This window comes from Corvus cornix, chromosome 3 (assembly GCF_000738735.6).
Source record: "Corvus cornix cornix isolate S_Up_H32 chromosome 3, ASM73873v5, whole genome shotgun sequence".
NCBI lineage: Eukaryota > Metazoa > Chordata > Aves > Passeriformes > Corvidae > Corvus > Corvus cornix.
The window spans coordinates 13,633,112-13,660,932 of NC_047056.1; the positions used below are offsets into that span (position 1 = coordinate 13,633,112).

Here is a 27,821-nt window from a genome sequence, read left to right on the forward strand (position 1 = left end):
TTATTACTACTATAAATAAAGGAGAACTATTGCAGCCAGTTTCTTACCAACAGTCAGTTACACACTGACAGTATATTTCTGTGGCACAGTTAAATAATGTCATATAAATACCCTCAAATTCTACAAGAAAAACTGAAAATTCATAAAATATGGCAACTGAAAATTTCTAGCGAGTGGAGGTTTTTTTTTGCCTCGTAGTTTTTACTTAAAAACAAGACTTTAAAGCAAGATATATATGAGGGTAATTTAATTCCAAGTTCTGTGAAATCACTGGACATGTTGTCTTGTATTTCAGTTGTGGCAAGTCTTCAGACCATTTGTATTTACCCAAAGAACAGGAACCCATCTATACTCTTAATGAGAGCCTTTAACTACATTTTCATAAATGTTACCCTAAGAGACTGGCTCTTGGAGAAATCAAATATAAAAACACATCCATTTTTAAGATGGTTAATTTCTGAAACACAAGAATTTTATAAGCAAATTAATACCATTAGGTTATACCCAGAAAAATATGCACTATTGTTTTAATTCACTGACTCTTGTTTAAAATTTTAAAAGAATGCACTTAAATAAGAGATGTAACTCAAAGCCAGAAATTATTAACTGCCTCCCTTATGTAGTCTACTCCGAAGTCACCAGTGAAAAAAAGTTTATATATGGCTCTGCTGAGCCAAGATAAATCTCTCTTCTGTGCATGAACTACTTTGTTCCACAGCTCTGTTTTCTTCTTTCATTGCTGCCCTTTACATATTTGGCAATATTAAAGATTCCTCAAAGTTTTCTCCTATGTAACTTAGCGAACAAAAATTATAACTTTGACCTCAAAAATTGAAAGCATATGCTAGCTTGTCATTTCCTGGAAAACCAGATAGACAAGAAAAATGTATTTTTCTAAGCCCCCCCGGCGACACTCCTGAATTTGACACGATTTTGAGTTCATTCTTTATTACCTTTTTAAGCAGGTGTTTACTCTTACAGCTTCAGAAGAGGCAGTAAAACAGGTTAAAAGAACGTAACAAAAAGCTAGTTGTGATATAATGTGCTGTAAATGGTAATTTTCCATTTAATCACCCTAGTAGTAACTAACATTTTAGATAATATATGCAAACACTCACTGTAATGTGTTATTACATTTAGTTGTCCAAGAGATGAGCCCAAAGCATAAAAGTTCAGCTCTGCACCTGAACTGAACCTTCTTAAAGTTCATCAGATCTAGTAGAAAAATGAGATCTTTTAAAGGCTATCCCGAAAACCTGGAACTAGCTCCCCTACATTTGGAAGCACTCAGACATGGCCAACACTTGGTTTGTTTCTGCATTCTGTCACTAATATAGTTTTAAAATCTATCTCAAAACCCCCATAAAATCAAGCAAAATAGAGCATTTGCTTTTTATTTTATCAAATTTGCTTGTATTAGTTACATCTTAAGGCACAAATGAGTGTTTTCTAACAAATGGGTGGATCAGACAAAGCATTCAAGTATATCCTGGCAAAGTTGTGTGGTGACTGGGGATGGGTTAGACAATTCTACAAGGTATCTTCCCCATTTGATTCCATTATTCACTTCCAATCTGAACTCCAGAAGTATACATTCTGTCTAGGAATAAATACAAAAACACGTATGTGGTGTGAAGCAGAAAATTACTTCAGGAAAAACCTTCCCATTATCAACCACCTTCACCAAACTTTGACTGCTTCTCAATTTCAAAAAGGGCTAGCAATTGTGTTGGGGAATGTTTCCACGCCTTTACTATTTCTTTTTTTCATTACCAAAGGAAGAGAATGACACTTTCAGCAATGAACTAAAATCTAAGTTGCAGCTCAATAGTAAAGCATAAAATATAACTTAAAGCTGATCCTGATGCTTTTCTGTGAATGGCTGGTCTCATTCAAAAGCTGTTCTTGTAAATGTTGCTTTTCAGTGGTTCCAAAGACTCAAAATCAGAGCTAGGGACTGTTGCAGAGCAGGGGTTTCTGATCACGTTGTCTTTATCCTCATTATAGCAGCAAGAGGAGGGACATTTGGCTGGAGAGAAATTTCACAAAAACCTTTGTCTTGACATAGTGCCAACATGGCATCACTCAAACCAGAGTGATCCTCCCTGAGCTAGCTAAGCCGTGTTCCCATCTGAAAATAATGCCTATGGTACAATACAAAACTGCTGCATCACGCCAGAGCAGCTGTCCAACTGTGTATCTGTAGCAGGCTTTTTTCAGACTACACGATTTTAACAGGCTATAATCTGTGTGCTGCACTCTGCAGCTCACACATTGCTGCTCCTGCCCTCTGAGGCAGCTGCAGAGTCTAAACACATCAGCTGAAGTGTCTGCAAGTGAAGTTCTTCTTTCTGAGGGTGTCACTGCTGGCATTCCTGACACTTTCAGGAACTGAATGAAGTCTTGTCACAAATACAAACCAGAACAAATGGTTTTTGTAGTTTCCTCCAACCTTTCTGGCTGTTTCTTTTTCCTTTGCCTCAGGTAAATATGGCCATATAATAGAGATGTATCTACCACTACTTGTGTCTGATTTTTCACACAAAATGCAGACGTTTTCCTATTTCTGTAAGATTAATTGGATTTTCATCCGTGTTTCTCTGGTTCCAGACCTGATACCTAACAGTCTCTTGTTAATTTTCCTTAAAAAAAAAAAAATCTTGCTGTGCTTCCTTTCTTCCTTTTTTTGAGATGTCTCTGCTCTCAAGATCCTATTTTAAAGACAGCATTATAGAGATGGATAGCAGGAGTGCTGTGCTGTGAATCACTGTGAGAGAAAATCCCCTTTAACTTAATTCAGAACATCAAATCAAGAATACTGAATACTAGTAATTAGCCTTTAAAGTAGGCTAGAAAGGCATTAGCTAAATAGACAGCAAATGGCTCACTCATAGCTATATTCAATGTGGTTGTGCAGTATGAGCCCTCCCTCTCAAGTTCTTAAAACATGAATTGCCCAGAATCTGGGAAAGTAAGGCTGGAAAAAGATGGATCATTCCCTAAATGTCTCCAGTTGCCTCTGTAAAACACACACATTGGACTAAGGAGATCTTTGCTTTTTGACTAGTTTGGGAGTTCTGATGAAAGGCAGCATAACATTAATTAAAAAAATTAATCTCTTAAGCTGCACAGCTTTCAAAACCACTTTTCAAGCCTAAAGTACGGAGGTACTTGATAGCCAAAACTTTAGTTTTCATAAAATCCTCAAGAAGTCTCAGAAGCAAAGAAAATAGATGTTCAGTTTTGTAAGCAATGACAGTTCATTTGACAACAGAGCTGAAAGGTGGCTCTTCTCCCTCTCATCTCCCTTTCCTCACATGCTTCTATTACCCACCTTGTGCTGATTTATCCGACCGTAAGTTGATTAAATTCTCTCTAACAGCATTTGCCTTCTTTAATTGAGTTAATTAAATTCATGGGAGAGTTCAGGGAATGCACAGATCAAAAAGAGGCCACGCAGCTGTAGGCAGGACCTATTTTGGTGGCAGTTTTCTTTGGTCAGTTCTGCTGCTGGAAGTGCAGCCTCATGGCCCATTGTGTCCTCTCTCATGGAAAAACACCCTTCACTACTCCCTGACACTTGGACAACTCAAATTAAATTGAATTTGGAGAAAATGTTGACCTACAAAGGAAGAGTGAGGGGTAAAATGAAAAGTAAAAACAGACTGTAAAACTCTTTTAGAAAGCTAAGGAAAACTAGCATTAAAATTGGAGGGGAAAAAACCCCTTGACAAAATACAGTTTCCTGTTACAGTTTTTACATTAGTATTTATAACATACCTGTTACCTGTTTCTTCAACTTTTCAATTTCTTCTTTCAAACTTTTAATTTCTAAATCTTTGCTTGCTGTTATTGGGCCATCCACTGTTGAATACTGCAGAGCCTGCACTGTCTGGGTGGACTCTAGAAAAAGGTGGAAGAGAGAGGGACAAATTACTCCTGATATCTGAGGAAATCAAAGAGATACTACTGATAAATTAAGACATGCCAAAGACCCTGCACTGGGTATTCTACACTTTTTAATTTCAAACTATTAAGTGCCAGTTTTTCAGTAACTGTCAGTTGGGCAAACTAAATTCTTAGAAATTCTAAGAATGAAATGTTTATGCCATAGTGATCAAGGTACAGTGAAAACAAAGTTAGCATAAGAAGTTGCATACATGGTGTATTTCAGGCATAAAGAGTAACAGAAACTTAATTTGTCAACAGAAATAATGAACAGAATTCTTTTTTGCTAGAAAGAATTCCAGGAGGAGTATTTACTTTTTTTTCCACAGTATAAAAAAGCTGCAAGCTAATCGAAGTTAAAAAAGTGATTTTTTAATGACCATACCTTGCAGTTTTCTACTAAGCTCAAGCTTTTCCTGTTCTAGACGTCTTATTCTCCTCTCATAAGCTTCTGTTGCTAAACTATCCTCCAAAGTTCTTTGAATGCTGGCATCAAGATCCATGGAGGGTGGTCCAGCTGTCAGTCTTAGACAGCTGCGGTCTGAAAGTACACTGGGGGAAAAAAAATAAGTAGTAATGGATTTTACAACAGGCTGGTTTAAAATAGTGCTATAAAAACATCAACCAGTAAACAGTTTGGTAAGTTGTTAATTACTATGCCATTTATTGTAACATCAAAGAATACCTTGTTAGTATGTGCTCATTGAAAACGGAACTCATTTTTACCTAGCATGCCTGATCTCCCCAATGTAGTTTTTGTTACACAGAAGTGGATGAACTCCTGATTAAAAATCATTAGGGACAGTCTATGCTAGCCAGATAGCAAAAAGGAGCAACCTAGACAGTAAGATTACAGTAACAGTTCATTTGAAAATAGTCAAGTGTCATAAATGCTTTAAAGACAACAATCACAACAAATGGTGTGAAATTATCCCATAACAACTAGGGCATGGACATGTCAGAAATGCTGTGGCTACTCATGTACCCATGCTACTACTTATGCAAATAATCCTTTTGAAGTCTAGGACATTCTAGGACATAGTCACATTCCCAGCAGAAACATAGGCCTGGATTTTCAATGGTTGTAAACATTCTTTCTTTATTTCCATAAACAACAAGGAGCATACAGGGACTTCCCTGTTACTGCTTAATTTAGCAATGGAAATGAGTGAAATAAATACAACGTTAATACCATATATCAATTAAAGCAATTTTAATGAAATTTCTTTTCAGAGTTACAGAAGTATCAAAGGGCTAGAAATAAAACTGGTTTTAATGTCTAATAAACTCTGTTTTGCCTGGGTCCACAAATCTAGCCTTAACTTTGTCATGTGCAGTTAACTTTATACATTGTCTAATAACTACCTTTCTCAGCAAAACTCCCCAGAGCACATGTGCTGACCTTTGCATTCATGTAAATTTTACCTGCAGAGAGCTCATTCTTTTGAACACAGCATTTTATATTATGGCCTAGCAACTTCCCCAATAAACCACATTCTTTGATATCTATTCAATAGGTTTCAAAGACAGAAAGTTAGAATACTCTGTAACTAGCCTACAAACAATTCTGGAACTCTTAACTTACCAGCTACTTGTATATGTGAAACCCACAAATGGTAAATGATGGCCAGAAAATGCAGTGTGGGATGGTGGAGGCATTGTTTCCTAGAAAAATAATAGTACAGTTGAGTAAGCAGTACTCTACTGGACTTAAAAGAAACAGACTTTCCAGTTTAACCATATGAGAAGTGTTAGCCATAGTATCATATTAACTATATTCACTGTCATGCTTATCTACAGCTCAAATATGAAACAGCATCAACTAAATCTATTTATAATAGCATTTAACATATACAAAAACAGAGCACACTAACATAAAAATGCTTTTCTAATGAAATAGGCTATTGTTGGAGGAAAGCAGAATATTACACATATTAGATGCCAATTTATTCCTTCTTTTTTCCAAGAAGCTCTTAGCACAAAGAGCAATGCCTTTTATTCCCTGCTGTACTCCTCTCTGCTATTCAGTCAACAGGGCTTCCTGCCTGTAGAATTACCAGCCCACTTCTGAGTGGGCCATCTCTATTTGGAGAGAACAATCAGCAGGCATTTACTAGAAAGTAGTAATACAACAGAGTGTTCTAATCCCATTAGTGCTTTGACCATTTCTTCATTCCTTGCTCCTCTTTCTTCCCAGACAAAGAACTACAAACCAAGACAAATCTTTGAGTTTCTCCTCAGGCTAAAAGAACCCTGTTGTTATTTTATTTGAACCATTTTAAGTTCTAATATTCTTAAATGTTCTGTTAAAAGCCTCCTGTTTAACCCCAAGATGCAAGGTTTATGTTGCTCTGCTAGAGATGGCCATTACAGTCACCCAAAAAAAAAACCCCTAAGAAGATGATTATTGCACTGAAAGTGATAAAAGATTCTAAATTGTCAGAAAAGGTACATAATGATTTCTTTCTAAACCCAAGCAAAAAAAAAGAAAGGAACCAGTTGTGCATTTTTTTCATGTAAAACTCAGCAGGAAAGGACAAGGAGTAAGACTGCATTCAACAGAAATCTGAAATTACCTTTCCAGTGGTGGCATCAGCTATATTACATCCCAACCTTGTCCTCTTAGCTGACAAAAACCTTCATGTTATAAAAGAGTTCCCAAACAACACTAGTGATATTGCTAGATTGTGTAAGTTCATTAAGTTGGGCATTTTGGAAACTAAGGACAAGACCAAATTACAAAGACTTAATTTTCCACTAAATCATAATAAAAATATCAATTATTACAGATTACTATGGTTAGAAAAGATAAAATTTTATTTCTCCTTTACATTTTGTTTTCACCTTTCATAGATTCCAATTTCAAAACTGTCTTTACAGATAACTTTAAAAATATCAAATGCATAATTGCATGATTTTAACAGCCCACATGACAATTTTTGGCTACCAGCCAGGTATCTCTTCTAAAATATCGTATCTATTGATAGTAAGGTAAGATTCTGTAAAAGAATTTGTTTTGCAGAGATCAAGATATGTATCTCCTGCTGCTTGTGTGAATTTAACTGTACAACCATGCTGAGAAAATTATAGCTGAATCTATCGTATCTCTGAATGAGGCTACTAAACCAAACAGTTAAAAGCTAAAACCCAGCACAACTTAGGCTGCCTCAACAGCACAGTTTTGCCCTTTATGCTGGTGTGTATGCTCAACATACTTTTTAAATTTCATTATTATGTATATAATTTTTCCATGGGACTACGGTCTCATTCAAAGTTCAGGAAGAATAACAATCATGGCTTTTCAACACTGTCTTTTATCTTCAGCATTGAGTTTTCCTCCTTTACTCTATGCAATTCAAATCTTGCCAAGAATTTTTTTAAAAAAAAGAGGTCTCATGGGCTTATCTGTGGCGCTGACCTCTATAATAGCAGTGCGAGTATGTGGAACTTCCTCAAAAGATAAGTATGAAATATGGAGGAGAAAATACCTCCAAGTCATATATAAGGAATTTGAGGCAAAGCAATATGAAATACAATGTCCACCAGTCAAAGCAAAAATGTAAAATATTCTCAGTCGTGCAATGCCTTAGGCTAGGTTTTTTCAGCGGGTCTGAGATTCTAGGTGTGAAAAGAAATGGCAAGAAAATAACAGAACAAAACCTTCAGATGTTTCAAATTAGGAAACTGAAAAAGAAGCTCTAGAAACTGGCATTCATCTCTCACAGTTCAGGGGCATTGCTTTTCACCCCCAAAAGTCTAAAGCAAATTTAGAACTGGACTCCATTTTCTCAGCTGAGAGTCCAGTAACTCAGCAGAGGAGCATTCTTTCTTCACCTGCAGCTCCCTGTTTCTTCATGATGGTAAAGCATTCACACTGCACAGGCACAGTATGAGAGCCTCAGTTGGGAGACTGGGCTCTAGAAAGGAGGAGTGGTGGAATGGACAACATTAAAATGTGTGAACAACCTCCAAAAGCTATTTCAGCTTCACAAACAAAGACCTGCTATTATATACAGCAACCACTCCAGCCACTTGATCCTCATAGCTGTTGTTGGACAAAATAATATGCAAACAGGTATCTGAAGACTGTATAAAAAAGTTTTAAGATAAAAATACTTTAGTTGTGAAAGGAGGTGGAAAGATCAGATGCAAGTGAGGAAAAAAAAGAAAAGAAGGCAAGTCATCCTATGCAGCTACACTGGTGTAATTTGCCTATAAGGAAAAGGGCTCTGAGATTTAATCAAAGATCACAGAACCGTTTAGATTGGAAAGACCTTTAAGATCATTGAGTCCAGCCATTAACTCAGCACTGCCAGGTCCATCACTAAACCGCCTTCCTAGGCACCACATCTACATGTCTTTTATATACCTCCAGGGATAGTTGACTGACCACTTTCCTGGGAAACCCTTTTGGCAAAGAAATTTTCCCCAATATCCAAACTAAACCTTCCCTGGCTCAACTTGAGGCCATTTCCTCTTGTCCTGTGGCTTGTTTCTTGGGAGAAGAGACCGACAAAGTGTTTTAGTCAGTGTTTTCCATATTTTAATGTGTACTTGGAAGAAAGGGAATGTAAATAATCATCACCTGTCTGTATCAATTCATGTTGCCTATCTCTTATCTGCAGCCCCAGAAAACTGAGATGCACATGCAGTTCAGAAAACAAAAGTAAAAGTGGTGAAAATGCTTTACCTCCCATGTAAACAGCAGGTTTCTGCATCTTTCAACAGAGACACACACAAACACACACAAAGATATTTCCAAGGAGAGAACACAAGGCATTCCTCCAATGCTAAGACATCTATCATCTGTCAAAGCTCCTTTTCAAAAGCATAGAAACAGAAAGTCTGGTAAAATCAATAGCTGCAAAGCATTTGAAGCAAAGGTAAAAATATTTTCTTGTTCCTTTAGAAATGGCTGTAACATTTCTCCTCAAAACTCAAGTCAGAAAAAAAGCTAGAAAAATTTAGCAGAAACAAACTGAATGGAATCCAACACCGATACGAGCAATTAGAGTAGAGCAATAAAATACAGTAAAATGCAATATGCAAACTTACACTAAGTCTTAACAATGCTCTGCTAGAAACAGTCTTGTAGACCATCTGCATGTAAATCTATTATTCTTTATAAGACAGGGACACTAAACTTGTCACTGCAACAGATGTACATTAGCTGAAGACATGTAAAGCTACAATGAATTTACAAAAGTTATCCTTACGTGACTGAGTTTGGAAGACCAGCCTTCAAACTATGAAAGTATTCCCTTCACAGTTCTTCAAAGCAGCACCTAATTGCTATTTATGCAGAACACATGAAATAAACTGCCTTTTATGTCCATTTCGTTACAAAGTATGCTGCAAAGGCTGATTCATCAAAATGTTAATTGTATACTTACAGAGTTTTTTAAGCAATCATCATCCACATCAAAGTTTGATGTATCAGTAGGGCTGCTGACTTCTGGGATGTAAGGTGCCTCACAGTTCCTAATGTTGTCCCAATCAATCCCAGCAAAAAATGGATGGTTCTTAAAGTCTTCTATTCCATTTTGTCCAAGTCGATGCTCCCTGCTACAAATGAGCCTTCGGATGAGGTCCTTTGCACTTTCAGAGACATCTGTCACTTGAGCAGGAAACTGAAACCTCTCCTTAAAGATTAAAACAAGAGGAAATAGTTTATTACCACGAAAAACTTGGAAAAACTAACTTCTTAGTGAAAATCATTATGTAGAAAAAGAAATGTGCAAATACTCCAGCTCTGAAATACATGCACTAAGGTTTCAAGGAAAAGACTTCTGCTAAGGATAGAAACTATTAAGATTTTTTTGTCTTCTAGTTTTTCTTCTTTATTTAAATTTCTCTTACACTACAGCTGTTGTATTCTACAGCTACCTCCATGTGGAAGAACATTTCAGAATTTTCTGCATAAGCCAAGGAATGGGTTCACCAGAAGAAAGTAACACAACAGGATTGAAGCAATGTAGCCAAGATTGACTCCACAGAGTGAATTAAAATCCATGTTTCCAAGCCCAGATTTTACGTTTTAGCTTTATCCCAAAGCAAAGCCATCTGCAATCCATAACCATAAACTTACTACATGGAAACATATTTTTTGTTCTATATTTATGAACATTAACATAATTAGTACATAAAAACTTATTTTTAAATGTGTCTTCAAGTTACCCCATTATTAAAAATTAGCTTAGAGACAGACAGAAAATGCACTAACTTTGTGGTTCATTATTTTCCCATAGGTCTCCACCAAGGACTCAGCATAAAAGGGCGTTTCTCCATAAAGCATTTCATACATGCAAACGCCCAGGGACCACCAGTCACACTCGGGCCCATACTTCCCTTTTCCATCTTCCATGGCCTGCAAGATTTCTGGAGAGATGTAGTCTGGTGTTCCAACTGCCACTGAGGATTGGACCTGGAGAAGTTACATGTTCAGGATTAAAATCAACTTTCATCATTACAGACACTGTGGTACTGTGCCTTTATATATAAATGCAGCCCAGCATTCTCGTTGTAACAAAAACAACTAAACACAAACAAAAGCTTCTAAATTCAGAAAGAAATACTTAAGCATCCAAGGCACTGCATGCACAGGGATCCCAATAATATACTTTTGCTAAACTATTATCAATATTTAAAAATAGATAAAGGAGAAAACTGTCAATTGTCAGGATTAGAGCCAGTAAGCAATTACAGATTAGGTAATCACATATATTAGGTCAAATGCTTTGTAGCCCTCTGGGACATGATTAAACATACTGGAATTAAATTCTAGTCACACTTACTGCATACTGTGCAAATTTAAATGTACTAGTAGAACATCATCACATTCCAGTATCTCATCCTGCTCATACTAAAGCTTACATTTTCAATAAAGATTAGAGCTCAGAGCTTAAAACTGAGAGATTCATAGATCATAAACACCTACTTGGCATTGACAGCACAGCTTCTCTTTACTTATTCATGAGTTGACTGTATGCATCTAAAAAGTTTCTAATATACTGCAAATCTAAGCAGTCTACAGTTGTAGTTTCAAGAAAGGTAGTTACATACCAATACCACTTACAGTTCCATTTCATTTGACATAAGGCACTTTTCCCCTTTATTAGCATGCATTTTGTGGCTACCAAAGGACTGAAGCAAAAATATTTAGGAATGAATCATTCTTTCTAATTTACCGTTCCATCTTCCATCAGCTTCAGACAAGAACCAAAATCTGCTAATCGAATATGTCCATTCATATCCATCAAGATGTTGTCTGGTTTTATATCCCTGCAATTAAACCAATTTCAGAATTAGTACAAAAATGTATTGCATAAGATGTATTCCAAGAATCAACTCTGCAAGGGTCTTTTCATTCAAAACCTGCAACCCATCAGTACATAGAAGACAGTCACTCGTGATACGGTGAAATTTGCACTAGGGACATTTCATGACAGGGGCTGTAGATCAATCAAATCATACAATGCTTCTTAATTTTACTAAGAATTGTGTAGTTAAATTCCTCTCATGTCTCAAGGGTAGACAGGAGAATCTTGCTTGCTCTGAGCTTTTGTATATAAAACTTGTAAATCATCTGAAGAATTTTAGTAAAGCGGTCTCCAGTGGAAGATGCACGCTTATACTAGAGCTGGAAAACAACCCCTAGATTTTACAACAGAACAAAGGCCAATGAAATCCTGAAACAGTTAACACATTTTTAGATTTACTGTCTTTCACTGACATTCTTCTCTCACGTGCATCTCGGTTCACTCTGTGCATCTGTCATACTTCTGCTGAAATGATCGTTGTATGCACTACTGCAGCTCTGCTTGCCAAACTCTGGCTGCCTCATTCAGGTCATGATGCAGATGGAAATATCCTTCTAAGCAGGCAACATAATAAAATACTCCTTATATTGTAAACTTGACCTTTTTTTTGTCCCAGGTTTTTCCTAAGTGTACTGAAATACAGGTAGAGTGTATGTTCCCACTGTGCAGATGAGTAGGATGAAAAAGCATCTATGTTCTCTCAGTTACCAGAGGGGTAATTCTTGTTCAACTTATAAATTAGGTTAAAATGTTGAAATTTCTTTTCTGTTAAGTATAGGTCTTAGAAATATACATAAGCTACATTTTAAAAACATATGACATTATTAGATTCTTATGCTATCCTTATCTATTATATTCATAACATAAGTTATGACTGCATAAATAAAGGTCTACGAATATTTTCTCAGTTAACATTTACAAGATATAAGAACACAAACATGTGATATAAGAACACAAGATATAAGAACACAAAATGAGTGATTCCTGACTTTGCTTCATTCCTCAAACTACTTATAAAACGAATGTCACCGATTTCTTGGCAGACAAATCTCAAAATATTCATAAGCTAAAATGTTCACATTGCACCTGAGAGCAAATATTGTTGTTTGTGTTTTGGTGTTTTGTTTTTGTTGGGGTTTTTTTCCCCCCAAGTAGAAATTGAGTTATAGACAATGCTTACTGATAATTTGTAATGGGAAAAAAATTAGAACCACACCTTGAACAACATTTTAGAAGCTGTGGCATAAAGGTGTCACAGTGTCATACACTCAGTGACAATTAACACAGTAACTGTTCGTTGTTTGAAAGAAAAGTACTTCCTGAATTTGTGTTACTCAAAGACAAGCAAGCAGAGGCCCATGCTGAAAAGCACCTTTCAAATATGCAGAAATATTTCCAAAGTAGAAAGCAAACACTGCAAGAAATCATACTTTCACAACCTGCAACGGAGCATAAAGACAATTCTTTACGAAGTAAATCAGGAGAAATAACCGAGTCCATTCTCTTAAGACCATTCTTCCACTCGATTTTTGCTGACACTGGATATGCCAAAGAATTGCAGCCTCCAGACTGAGATAGTTTTGTTTGTTTTGCATTCACCCACCAAAAACATTCCTTAAACAAGCTTCTAAATAAAAACAAACACATGCCATTGAGACTGCTGGAATTACAACTTCAGTTTAAAACACTTTGCAAAAACATGCACCTAAAATCCAGTTCCTCCTAGAAGCTGGACCTAGTTCAAGCTAAACAAAAACATGAGTCACCCTTGAGGCTCCATTTATCCATGTTCTATCTTTTAATATATTCCCAAGGGAAATAATAATAACATTAATAATCATCATCATCATCATCTCAACATCTCCCATTCAATCTCACAAAACAGCAGAAAACATGAAAAATCTCACTGTGTTGTCAACACTGTGCAAAACCAAACCTGCAAACAGTGAATGCACTCAGAGGAACAATTTCTTGCAGAGTGGCATTTGTAATGCTCAGTAATAATTTCATAAGAACAATTTTTAGTTAAGGAAAAACGAAAAAACCAACTTAATAAATACAAATTCTTTTCAGCTCTTGTAACAGAAGCTATGGGTTATGAACAACTGTTCTGAATTGTGAACTACATTAATAAAAGACGGTTTGAAAGACAAGAATTGCTGGCACCTGCACAGCAGAGTAGGCTATAAGCAAAGGGAAAGAAAATTATGAGCCCCAGAGGCGAACAAAGAACAGGAGTAATTATTGCCAGTGTAACTGAAGAGTGTGAAGGTAGTGATTATGGGAAAAAATAATGTCATAAACCATGCATCTCTACTGAGCCTGCAGTTGTTAGATTGCATTAGAATGATGAGTTTTGTTCTAGGTTTAGTTTTGAATGATGTTTGTTTACTGTCTTTAGTGATCAGAACCAATCTATCTCCTGTCCTAAAGAGAATATGGTATTCTCTCTTCACATTCACTCCACCTTCAGCTTATCTCAGTTTCTTCACTGTATGGACTGCTTCCTTCTACTTCCATCTCAACTGCATTTTTATTCCTCTCTCTCCTAGACTCACCTCAGAAGTTGAGATGTCCAATCCTCCGCAGCCTATCAACCCCAAATTTCCTCCCCTTCTACTTCCTTCTTTCTCTCTCAGCTTCTTCACTCCCAAGTCCTCATCTCCCTGCTTGTTCAAATTTAACTAATCTTTTATTTTCTCCCATTTCAGTTCTCAGCAGTCACTATTTACTCACAGTCCTATTCCCACTGGCTTCCCATTCCTGTGATCCAGGACAACTATCCTCTTTCCTCATATCTAGTTTTTGTCCAATTTGCATAGTAATCTTCTTTGGCACCAAATGGAAGAGAACTATCAGTAATAGAGACACTCCATACTGTCTCTAATGTCTATTTATCAGCATCTCCCCAAATTCCTTCAGTATTACAGCTCTGAAACAGTGCAAAGCTACAGCACAAGAAAACTGCAAAGTAGTTAGGGATCAAACTCTGCACATGGTTGTTTGGAACTCGTAACAACTGGAATATTGAGGGAAAAATTATAACCTGAAAATATCTAGGTGGGGAGCAGAGGAATAAAAATATATCCATGACTCAAGGCAGATTGGATTCTGTCCTGAATTTCAAGTCTCCACATCCCACAGCAGAAGATTTTCTCTTTGGTTTTGTAAGAATTACTCTATTAATTAAAAATCTATATAGGAAGACTAATCCTTGTTTCTTGGTCTTGTTTCTGGAAAGAGGAACACTTACTGCTTCAGGCAAATACTAAGGAAGGAAAATTCCAGACCAAGTAGCTAAAATCTGGCAAAAGTAATGAGCAAATAATGAAAAGTTATATGGCTTAGTGAATAGACCACTGGGCTGAATCTCTGTAGATAAGAGTTACTAGGTGATTGTGGCAGACCATTTAAACATCACTCAACAAGAACCATGGTGCTCAGTCAAGCAGCTAATATCATCTGGCTAGAAGGCTGTGGAGCCCAAATACCCTAGTAACTCTGTGATTAGTTCACTGCAATAAAAGAAAAAGGTCTGCTCACTTGGAATACGAAATACTAATTCACTTTCAAGAAGAATAAGCATTTGAAAGGTATTTATGAGCCAGATTTATAGTGGGAACAAGTATTGAATTGGGGAAACGGCTCTGGCACCACTGTGCCCTCTGGAGACCCTGAGTTCGACCAAGTCCCAGGCAGTTCAGCCCTACTCTGACAGCAGCTCCTGTAGGAAGCCCAGTGTGCCAGGCATGCAGGTTGCCAGAGCTGGACCTGGCACAAGCCAAGCTAGAACAAATTCTTCAAATATGCTCTACACTGAATTAAGGGAACCCAAGTACCCAGCATACTCAAAGAAACTTTTTTTTTCCCCCAATGAGTGACTTAACAGCACCAAAGGAACTGGAAATCTGGACCAAATAAACTTCTCTAGAAACACATATGTCCATTTAAACTTTAACCCCAACAGAGTATCCAGGAGCAACTTCTACTTTTCTGAGCTTTGTTGGCCTTGACTGAAGGAGAAAATCAGCACTGCACAGCAGCTTTGCTGCTGTTTTCTGGAGAAGGCAATAAGAGTAAACAGTGTGTAATACGGAATACTTCACTTGCACTGAAAAAAGTGTGAAGGCTAATGAAAAAAATTTGAAAATTTGTTAATGAATCCTTCCTTCTAATGCTTCTTGGTGTTATTTGGGGAGCTGTTCTTCAGATGGGCATGTTTACCTAGATGACTTCACTCACCTCTCTTTAAAACCGTTTACTTTCTTAAGCTGTAATTAAAACCCAAACATTTTACATACTAACTGTGTTAATATAAACAACATTCTGAAATAGGACTACAGCAGATACCTGGATTATTGCCATTTATTTTGATTCCTCTGTTAATGAGCCAGAGTAGAATTTCATTTGTTCAGTAAGACTCAAGAAAAAGTATTCCCTCTGAGACATGCTAAATCCATAGCACATTCCAGCTGTAAAATAAACTAAAAAAGAATTTTTAATACACGTGAATGTGGTTTTTTCCCCCGGATTCATTTCTGATACTAAAGGAAACTTAAGGCATCATGAGGTCTTGCATATTGAAATTTGGACTAGAAAACTCCCTTAAGTTCCTTACAACTTGAATTATCTGATCATCTTATGGTTTCAAAGTGTATGGGTTCCTGAGGTTCATCTCTGTCATTCCTTGAATCACTGGATCAATGTAATTCTGTTGTTTGCAAGACCACAGGAAGTTCCTCAGGTCTACAGAACAGGAAGCAGCAGATTTCAGAAGAATCTTAACTTAATTTTGTTTCAAGGGCAGCTTCATGGAGGAGGGGACCAGACAAACAGATTGGAAGACGCATCAAAAATAGAGGGACACATTTGTTTAAAACTGTACCAGAATGACTGAGCAGCAGTCGTGTCAAATGCTACCAAAGATTGTGCCAATGGGTCAACCCACAGGCTTGTATTTTCTAAATTTAAGTGGCATTAAAGATTTTGTGACCAGTAGGGATCCCTCTTCTTCGTGGTAACTGTACAGTTATGATGCAGAATTTACTTGTTTTAGTTATTCATCTGTATTATTATTTTTTCTTTCAAAACATAAATGATCAGACAGAAACGGAGGAAAAAGCAAGTTCTTCTCTGCAAGATCAACAAAAGTGGCCAGATGGTGCAAGTGGGAACCTCTCAATATGTCCAACATGTCCTCCTAGGAATAACCATTTCAGATGCTGATGGACTGTCCTTGCATACACAGCTGAGCTCTTAAAGAACCAGCAGAACTGAAATGACAATAAAGGGACTCACACTCTTCTAAATGCAACAACCACAATACGAGCTGAGCCTGAATAAAGAAATAGGCCTGTCTGAAATCAAAGGAGCAATTTGGTAGCTGAACTACCACTTTATTTGAGCCCAGTAGATAGAAAAGAGATAATCTGGAAAACAAAATTTTATTTCTAATGCTAACATTAGAAAAGCATGGAAATCAATTAATTTTCCTAAACAGGTCACATGCCCCCAAGACATGCTATTCTTGAATAGCAAGGAAGAAAGTGAACAGCTTATATTAAATCATTTTTCCGTGAAAACTCCACATGAACAGTATTTTTTAATGCTACCAATGCAAATTAAAATACCAGCATTTGAGAAAAATAAATCAGTTTCAGGTGTAACTGTTGGCACAGAGAAACTGATCCAGATAGCTTATTACAAATTAAAGATTTCACAGCACTTTATTTTCTCACTGTACATGCAACAGCATTCCCCAAAAGTATAAATCAAAAGGTTAAAAGCAGACATCAGTGATTATAGTTATTCACTCTTACAACAAGAAATGCCATCCTTTGCCAAGTTACCTACTTTAAAAAAAAACCACAACCAAGACTTCACTGCCAGAATGCCTGGACTTTTTATCCAAAATTCCTTTAGAACACAGGATTATCCCTTGTCAGGACAGAAGTTTGGCAAACTGCTTATTTCACTCCCTTCTGTTGTTTCAGGCAGACTTTCCTTCCATATACCTCTCTCACAAAGAAATGCTGCATCCATGATTAAAAACGAAGACATTTGGTTTTGGCAGCACTCCAATGAAATGAGAAAATTCGGTGCCTGTGAAGTTTTTATTAAGGTATTCAGTGATGCTCTACTGACAGCTTGCTTTAGGTACGCAGAGCGAAACAAGTGGTGAACTTACACCAAGAGTGCTGGTCAAATAATGCCTTTTTCCACAATCAAATGTATGGACATTGATGTCCAGCAGGTTATTTCTATTTTCCATTACAGTGGACTGGGTTATATCAAAGTCAGCATTGCCATATTCTGCCAACTACAGTTTATCTGAATTCTGATGAGCAAAACTGGAAATAGGCTCCATCTGGCAGAAAGACCAATGTGCACTGAGCCAAATTAGATTTGGACAGTCGGCAGTTATTCTTTAGTAATCCCAACAAGATAGGCTGCACAAGATAGCAGCATGAGAAAACTGGAATATGTTGTACCTCATTAACCGTGCCTCTTATCAAGACTCTACTGTGCCTCCTCCTAAACAGACACTCCTTCATTTTTGGGTGAAATCCAAAAAGAGCGTATTTCGATTGAAACCAAAATCATTTAAATAACTTTGATCTCAGCCTTATTATTTATATAGCACCCAAACCATTGCAGCATGTTTGTATACTAAACAAAACCTGCTTCATCTAAAGCTGACAAACTAAAGCTTACAACCAAAAAAGATGTAGTAGCCTTGCATATAGCCCTGAAGTTAATAGAAATAGCCAAAGCCTGAACACTTCAGAATCTAAGCCTTAATAAGAACAACTACAGGGAAAACATAAATGCTATAATCAACCTTATTTTATAATTTTTTTTAAACAGTATCTTAATAGTGTAAAACTCCCTTGTTTTCTCTTTAACTCTTGATAATAAATTATTATGTATGTGCTGTTCCAGGAACACCCAGTAATTCACCTCTGCTAAAAGAATCTCGTCTAAGCAGCAGGAGATTCCTCTAAATCTCATTACATTCAATGGACAGACTCTCATCAATTAGTTTGAAACATCAACCAAACCACAACAATAAAGGTTCTAGATGTGTGATATAGTCATTATTTATTGATCAGTGTGGACAATTTTGTATTTGTACTGTCACACATCCTAACCAAGTTTTATTCTTAGTAATATCACAAAACTAAATGTAAAACAATACAGAATTCAAGGTTCCATGTACTGCATGCAGTACATTTATTACAGCACCTACAGAATCAGATACTTCCAAACTAACTTAGTTCCAGACCATATTTTCTGCCAAAGTATACTTTTTTAAGTCCCTGACCAGATTGAGAGAAATAATTCTGGTTTTCACTAAAAATAAGGTAATTACATTACATTCTCTTTTCCTACGAAGAATCTGCACCACAGACTCGAGTATAAAATGCAAAATAGATTAATTCTCTCCCACACTGAGTGTGGAATTTAAGTACCAATGAAAGATACTCATATGAAACATGAGAAAACACTCCCATAATAATGACAATAGGACACTAGAACAAATTGCTTCAGGAAGTGTCACCATCTCCATCACTTTTCTTTTAAAACCAGTTAGACAAACGTCTGTCAAGACTGGTTTAGCTACAGTTTGATCTTGCCTTGCAGCCCAAGAAAAGTATTAGCTGACCTCTCCAAGTCCTCTCCCAGTCCTTTGCTCCACAGTCTTTAATTTCTGCCACACAGACAAGTATTCTGGACACAACACAGTATTTACCTTATGGTATCCAATGTTCTTTATGAATTTCAAATGCTAATAAAGGAAATAATAACAAGCAACAGGGAATGAGTACATCAGCCAACACATATATATCTTGAGTTTGTTCAGGCACTCATATTCATTCCTGAACACTTGAACAGTGTAGTTACTGGCTTATAAATATATGCTCCACCACATCATATTATAATATCCTAGAATTAATTTGCCTTAGAAAAATGTCTCCCTGTGGGCTTTGTGCATATGTATTTGTTTCCAAGTAATGGATATCTCAAACACGATAACAGCTGCAAACCAAGAATAATTATTTTTAAAACCTGCTTATGTCCATTTTTTTCCTTCTTTTAAAAAAATAAGTAAAAAAGGGTGATTTGAAAAATTCTTTTGGATAAATGCTTGGCAGCTACATACTCCCCATAGCTACTGTCTTCATCTAAAATGCTAATCAGCTGACAGAACCAGATATCTATGGAAAAAACCCTCACATGCAGGTTAGGCCCCTCATGTAGCGTTTTAAAGAGATGTCAGGGCAAAGTCACTTGTGGTTGTCTAGGAGTTATTTCTACTGCCTTGTCAGCTTTACAGACTAAAACCAGGAACACACTGTGCTATTAGATAACCATTGTAAATCTGGTACCTTACAAGGCTGATTTACAGATGTGATTTTAAACACCAATGAAATAAGAATAAAAGTGTGGTAGACATTATCAGAAAGACAATTCCTTATGTCAAACAATCAAGCGTGTAAGAGGAAGACCAATGCATTCTGAAACTTGTAAAAGTTCAAATTAAAAAATGGAAGTTAATTGAAATAGTTTGACATAGGAACTGCTAAAAACAAATTTAAAAACCCAAATCCAAGTTAACTGGCCTCTCAGAGTGGATCAAGAATATAGAAGTTTAACTTCTATAAGTTGGCTTGTAGCTGAGTTACTGTATTAGACAAAAAAAACTTGTAAGGACTCAAATATAAAATTGGGCACACTAAGTATTGAACATTTGAATGTTTAATAATGCATTGATCTTGAACAGAATAGTATTATTGAGTAAAATTTCATGCATGAAAATATGAGAGCCTTGTACTATATTTCTTTTTTGGGTAATTTTAATAGTTTTTAATAGCTATTTATGATGGTCTCTCCTGCTACAAAAGATTGAGGTACAAGCATAAAAGTTTTGAAAGACGTGCAAATATAAGATGGGAGGAACAAAACAGAAATGTTTTTACCTATTTCTTTTTCAAAAACAAAAACCGATTTGAAAAACAAATACTTGGTTTGAGAAGTCTGAAAACCACCACAGGAAATTAGTAAAAATTGCTACTAACCGAATGCAATTTGTAAAAATCAAGGAGACAACACTTGGGGAATTAGGTAAATATTCTTACATGAAACAAGTTGTAACATAATTACAGCACAGTATTGTAAAGCTCTGGAGGTACTGTGCCGTTCAGTGATCAAAGTCCGGAATTATGGTTAATTGGAAAGGACTACTCAAAAAATCCAACGGGAAATGCGTCCTGGGAATCTGCTCTCAGTGACCCTGTTCTGAGAAGGAGGGTTAGACTACCTGACCAAAAGAGGTCCCTTTCTACCTCACCCATCCTGCAATTCTGAAATTATGACTAAAGCTGCCCTCTCAATTTGACTTCATAATAACCTTCTGGTTACATTGTACCAAAGCTCCTCAAACCTAATGCTGAAATGCAGTAACACCAAAGTACTACCCGTTCAGCTGTAGCAGCCTACTTCTGAGTTCTTGTGGCTCAAGACAGAAAGTATCTTTAGCCTTAGCACTAAGAACATGCCTATTTTTGCACTGGAAACTGCAGTTCATAAAACAAAAATTGGCAAAGTCCCTCTCTCTTGTCTCTCAACTCTGCAGGGATATGACAGGTAAAACCACAAAATTGTCTTGATTGTATCTTGACATTTAGTAACAATCAGGCTTTCAAAATTTGTTAAAATTAAAAGCTTCCTTTCCCCTGATCTAAAGTCTGACTAACAGAAAGCCCCTATTTATCCCAAAATGCTCAGCAATCAAGGTTAGTCTCTGACATTGCTTACACTGTTAGGATAATAAGTGCTGGCAAGCTTGGCCTGAAGCCATCAGACACCACTCCATGAGCAGCCCTCCACACCACTGCTCTGTCACACAGGTTTTCTCTGTGTAAAAAGCCTTGGCTATCAGAGGAGACTCATCTCCTCATAAGAATGGCTTCAGCACACACATATGTATGCATATATATATAAAACAGCCAGGAGCAAAGCAAGGTTTATAGAAAGACTTTTAGGTGGCAAAATATATAAGGAAATTGCTGAAGATTCAAACAAGGCATTATTCAGGCCTGGACTACTTATTCCAGTGCATAGATTACTTTTCTCACCATGCTTTCATGACCTAAATTGTTTTTTTAATTTGCAGTAACTACATGCATGCTTTTTTCTTATTATGAAAGACCATTCTCAGGAACTCCCTAGAACAGAGCACTTCAACACATGCAGAAGAAAATTATTTACATTAGGGCTGTTCACTTATAGATGCCTCTTCAGAACCCAACTACTTGCACGCAGAAAGATTCAAAATAGGTGTTTGAATTAGATCCTTATGTTACTAATTGTGCCTATACTGAAAATACTGAAGCAACCTGAAATGAAGGAGCCCCTGGGAAAAATGGGATGGCAGGGAGTGGATTGCTCACCTAGCAAGGGGCCCTAAAGTAGAAGAACACACTTAAAAACAGGTCATGAACCAGAAGTTGTGCCATGGTAGGCTATGTATTATTTGTGAAGGAAGAGTTGGGCACCTTTAATTTACACAGCACTTGGTAAACAAAACAAAAAAACTGAGTTCATGTTCCTCTCTCCATCTGGTGTTCTTCTACTTCTCTAATAAGCTACAAATACATGCAGCAGAGGACCTGGCTGAGGGCACTCACTATTTTCGCCTCTCTAACCTGCCCAGCTGTCACAATGCTTTTTTTGGATCTGATCACTGTGCTTATAGTTTCACATTCCTCAACAGAAACTCCACACCAACAACATTCATCAGGGAAAACTGCCATTTGAGTCAACATTGGAAAGAATAATGGCCTTCAAGCCCAAAGTTGTATGAATATTGAGAAACGACACCAAGTACATGACAAACAAGGAACTATCACAGAAGTGCATTCAAATATCTTGTGCACGGTTTGCTCTCTTTTTGAGGCACCCTATTAGATGATACTTTGAAATACTAAAAACCAAACTAATTTAAGCTGATGGTGGTAGAAACAAGCTTCATTGAGCAGCCAACTTTAAATATGAAGTTTATTCACTTCAGATTTCAATGTAGTTACAATGGAACACCAAGAAAATTGCTTAAACTCTGTGTACTTCAGTTGACAGAGCTGTTTCTGGGTTGTCCAACTGTACTCTTTTGTATCATTCTATATTTTTCCTCCAGAAGATAAGAATAAAAAATACTATCCTAACAATTTGAAAAGCAATAAAATGACTGTATATTTGCCATAATTTGCCATGTCAACTTTACTGAAATTCCATTTTGGCTTCTAAGAACTTAAGTAAACAGATTAAGAACTCCACAAGCACTACTACCCTGCAGCGTATTCTAAAGATTAAAAAATTAAAGTCTGCTAAGTAAGGCTAATTCATGTCAAAGCTTTTAGATTTCTAATAGTATCATGAGTTACTGGTGGGTAAGGGAGTAGAAAGAGTAAGCTCCTTAAGAATGTTATGTCCATCTGTGAGTGCCATCTGTCAAAGAAATCCTGAAAGAAGAGGCTAACGAGGAATCCAGAATATGCCCAGCTGTTGCACTGTAAATTAGTACCTATGCTAAAAAACCTTAACACGTATTTCTAGGCAGATAAATGTTTTCTTTCCTTTTGATTCTCATTTTAGATATGCAACCTCTGCTCTTTGCTTTTCAGTACAACCACATACAGCCTCTGAAACAGCTCACGGCATTGAAAAATTCTGAGAGTAAACCAGACAACAAAAACTGAGGACTTGTACTGGTTTTGATAACAACAGTTAAAAGTATTTTACCTATTCATTTTTTTTAAATCCAATGATGACACTAAGAAAGCAATTCACAGAAGAGTGTTCACTCAGAAGCTGTCTGGACTATCTAACACTTTTTAAATATATATTCATATATACGTCTTTATACATATATCTGTATAGGGCACACCTACATGTATTTTAATTATCAGGGATATTTATAAGTATCCTGAGCTTAAGCAAGTTATTAGTTGCAAATCACTAGAAAATTTCTGGGACTGATCAAGAAACAAACTAACCTGCTGGGTCCATACTGCACCCCACAGCAACTCCTCCTTAGTCCTTTTCTATCTTCCTCCAGGAAAAAATACACAGATATAAATACACCAAGAATTAAGGGAGCTGAGGGAAAAGGAGATCTGTGCAGAGATGAGTTCTGAGATATTTAATGCTTTTCGTTTTTCCAAAAGAAGGATATACAGTCTTAAAATGAAGTTGATCTTATCTCTCCCCTATCCATTTATTTGATCAGCAATAAAAAACTATTAAAAATGTATTAAAGGGAGGGGGGAAACACAGAAGAAAGTAGAGCATACTTTAAGGACACATAAAATATTCAGGAATAGGGAGCACATTACATAATTTAAATGAATTGTTTGCTGTTCCTGAGTTATGTGGGAAACAGAACAAAGATAAGATACAAAGCTGTGAGTAAACCCTGGAGACTAAAAAAAATAGTTTACATGGAGAAGAAAACCAATGCCATCCCAAGCGAACAAATATATATGTCAAATACTTGCCACAGCTCTTGCAATATGTGAAGAAGCACTGCTATATCCTATATATTTTACTGCTCTACTCCCAGGCTAGTAAGGCCTTTGGATTTCATATATTTTTTGAAAGACTACGCAGCAGAAGAAGAATGTTTCCAAAAACACTACTATACAGCCATTTTAATGTGCTGCACAGAACCTTTGCTTTCTTTGTCCTTCCCCCAATAAAGGTTTATTCAGCAGTTACACCGATACTTGGGATTCCTCTTTTTTTTAATGGAAGTCAGTGTTGTTAAGAATATCTACCCCTCTCCAAGAAAAAAAGGGGAGGTGGGAGAAGAGAACAAAAACAACAGACAAAAGTATAGCTTTTCCAAATCTGCCTTCTACTTAACTGTGCCCTAAATTAACAGTACAGAGGTTAAATGCTAATAGGAAAGAAGATTCCTTCCAAGTGAGTAAGTAAAAAGTAGAACAGTGAGAAGCAAAGAACCTACTAGTCCTGAAATAATGAAACTAATTTTAGGATAATCTCTCTTGCTTCCCCTCAGCTTGAGCAAGTTCTTTCCTGTATTGCAAATATGGCATCGTATTTATTATCTCTTGGTTATCTGAAAACAAAAATAAATTAATACTGTGTTGAAGGAATTCTATTCACAAGTTGTTAAATACAGCAGAAGATACTGCTATTGAAGACAAGAAATGCAAAGGGACTGTTTTCAGGGACAGAGAAAAGGAGCGTAAAAGCACCTACATATGTGCAAGGGAAGGAAGAAAATTTGTATTTCACTGGAAATTTAGATTATTTCATGTCATTATTCATTCCATGTCAACCACCAACCTGACTAATATTGGTATAGGCTGAATCAAAGCCTTGCTGGAGGCAGCAAGAAAAAGAGTGAGTTCCTTACAGGAGTGTGCACAGGCAAGGCTGTATACTGACAAGAAAGAAGCAACAGGACTGCATCATTTTCTGTGTGCTGTTCCACAGCCATGTGAGAAATCACATCATGACCCTCTCATGAAGTCCTCAACCAAGTCCTCCAGAGGGAGGACAGCACACAGGGTGGAAGAACCCAGCAGTGGAAGGAGCTGAAGAGGGACATAAATGGCTGCGAATCCACACGGAAAGCAGAAGTGAAGAAACAAAAATCCTCTCACCTCTCCCATGATGTGAGTTTTTTATTTGCTGTATCACTCAGGACTCCAAAATAATTTTTAAAGGGTGAAAAGTAAACATTGTGCCTTGCTGCTCATTTTGGAGTCGGGGTGGGAAGGCAGCCCCAAAGCACTGCACCGCAGCGGCCGTGCTGGGCACATCAGAACACAACTGGCCTTCCCCAAACCTCAGTACAGAGAAGCAGGGCAAAGAGTTTTTCTGTCAGAAACCCCACCCTGACTGCTAAAAGAAGATACATTGTACATGATTATTTGGCATTAGCTTTTCATTTGTGTTAAACTAATTCCATGTGAAATTGTAGAGGTTCGTTTCTGACCATGTTCAGGGAGACTGCAAGGTGAGTTAGGAGACTCTCCAGAAGTCTCCTGTGCCCAAATGAAAAACATTTTACTTCTTAAAAGATTTTTTTTTTCTTTTATTTTGCTGGTTTGGGTCAGGAAAGGGTGCTTTCGTTTTTGACACTAAAAATACATTCAAAGTAAGATTTCTGGCCTATATAATAAGGGTTTGGATTTTCATTTTAACACACTATCCTCAGAGGTTCTTCTACCCTGTCTGTTTTTCAGACTAAGAGAATTTGAGTGAGAATTCTGTAAGAGACTGAGGCTCTGATCCTTCATCTGACCATGGGATACCAAGCAAGATGTTACACAGTCTGGGACTTTTTACTCCTCAGGAAGACCAGCTCCTTGACCCTTCTTTGCTGTAGAACATCAACACAAATGGAAGTAGAATGGAAAGGACAGAAAACAGGGAACAGCAGGATGTGAAGATGTGCTTCAAATTCCTAGCCTGCCTGTTGATTATTTAGTAACAGCCAATTTTTTTTTTTTCTATTGTGCTTTTTCACATTTGATGTTCATACAAAAGCTGTTAACTGCAGAAAGGAGGAGCTTGTCAGAGAGAGAATTTTTGAGTCTTGAAAATGCTGAAAAGCAGCACCTTGTGCAGACAGCTGAAGGGCAGGGTGGTAAGAGTCAGCTGGTGCTCAGGCAAGAGTCAAGTTTGCTGAAGCACCCAGGTGAACCACAAGCCTGCATCTTAGAGAAAACTATGGAAAAGTGATTCCAGCCTTTTCAGTTTTAGGTCCTATCACTGAATGCAACACCAGAATTTATATCAAGAAGTTACAATGAGAGAACATATACTAGGAAATGACGCATTTCACAACACTGCTTATTTTTTTATTACAGATTAAGGATATGACTGATTTGATGTGCCCCAATTACATGTGCTGTATTAAAGAGAGATTCAAATGAAGAACTGCAGCTACTGAGTGAAAGCTGTTCACAATTCAGAATTTCACAATTTTAAAAGAAAGTCAGAGAATACTGTCTTAGAACAAACAATTATTTAGGAATATTCAAGAGTACAACACACACACACCATCCCTCAAGCTCTCAGAAGTCACTCCTATCTTCCCCCTCTTTGTTTCCCTCAACCCCATGCTTATTTTCTGTCTGGTCTCCTCACCATTTAAATTGCTGGTCACTTGCAGGATCAAAGCTGCTATTTTGAGTCACTTAACCTACAGTTAATCTCATTGTTGCTTGCCTGTTTAAGTAGAATCAGTTGGCTCCGGTGCACCTAATGGTTAACAAGGAGTCTGACAGTAAGTCGTGGGCTGTACGTAATGTTACAGAAGGTGCACTTCAGAACTTGCATAATGAGCAGTTTTAGCTAGTTTTGACATTAATTCTTAGAAAATTGAGGGATGTATGACTTGATGAATGATGAATTAATCATTATTGCTGAGACTCAAGCATTGCTTTTTTCTCTGGAAACCAAATGGAAAGCAAATTCAAACTTAAACTAGCAAGTACACCTGTTGCATCTATAAATGATTTACTAACAAGATACACAGGCAGAGTTAATAAAAAAACTTTCTTTGGACACGTGTTATAGCTGATCTGCTTCAGGAAAAGTGTGAATAAAAAAAAAGTAAATGTTTCACTGAATTTTATTCAGAAGTGTGAAATCAAAGATCATTCCTACTTGGTGCCTGTGCCTCAGCTCCAACCAGGAGAGCCTTTTCTGAACTCACCACCAGCCAAATGGCTTTCAGCAGAGTGTTTATTTTAAAAAATGGAGACATTTTTTCCACCGTTCTTGACATTATCGACACCCTTACCAAAGCATTATGAGAAAACAATGCTTCCTAAGTTAGCAAAGTTACCACGTGCCTAGCACTACTCCTTTTCACAGATTCAAATACAGGTGCCTATTCTGTGTGGAAACATCAGAAAGCAATGGCTGCTATTTAAATATCAAATTTTTAGTATTCAATTTGAGATGACCTATTTTAAACAGATCATAGAATACCAGGTTGGAAAGGACCACATGGATCATCTGATCCAACCCTCCTTGGCAAAAGCACAGTGAAGATAAGACAGCCCAACACCCTGTCAAACTGATAGCCAGCTCAATGCTGGTTCTTTTAATAAATGTAACACTGCTTAAAATGCCTATGTAAATTATCTTCTTTCTTCTCATGGATCTGGAACCAAGGAGCATATAAAATTACATAACAGCGGTAAAGTACTGCCTGCCCAGAGCTGAGGTTTGAATGTCATAAATGTTCACTGAAATAAAATCATGGTTCAAAAAGATCTATTAGACTAGAAGTGTACTAAAAAAGTAACACACAGAAGATAAGGCATTCAGAGTTCTACTTCATCTATTATGCCAATGTGATTACCAATTTCAATAAGATTATTACTGGTGCTTTTTCAATGTTGTACAAACTAGTATCTCACCATCAGATACTTTCAGCCAAGAATCCTCATTACCATAAAACACAAATTAAGTCAAAGCCTTTAGTATGAATCCTGCACAAGCATGTGT

General features: G+C 36.9%; 1 protein-coding gene across 10 annotated transcripts in view; it reads right to left on the minus strand.

Annotated features, from left to right (window-relative positions):
* CDC42BPA (CDC42 binding protein kinase alpha) overlaps positions 1–27,821 on the minus strand; it is a 183,992-nt gene that overhangs the window by 68,911 nt on the left and 87,260 nt on the right. For all 10 annotated transcript variants that reach the window (XM_039568935.1, XM_039568934.1, XM_039568933.1 and 7 more), the window contains exons 7-12: positions 11,136–11,229; positions 10,172–10,372; positions 9,342–9,590; positions 5,534–5,613; positions 4,334–4,500; positions 3,781–3,903 (exon numbers count right to left, since the gene is read on the minus strand). In XM_039568935.1, the coding sequence (XP_039424869.1) occupies positions 3,781–3,903; positions 4,334–4,500; positions 5,534–5,613; positions 9,342–9,590; positions 10,172–10,372; positions 11,136–11,229 (914 nt within the window). The remainder of the gene's footprint in view (positions 1–3,780; positions 3,904–4,333; positions 4,501–5,533; positions 5,614–9,341; positions 9,591–10,171; positions 10,373–11,135; positions 11,230–27,821) is intronic.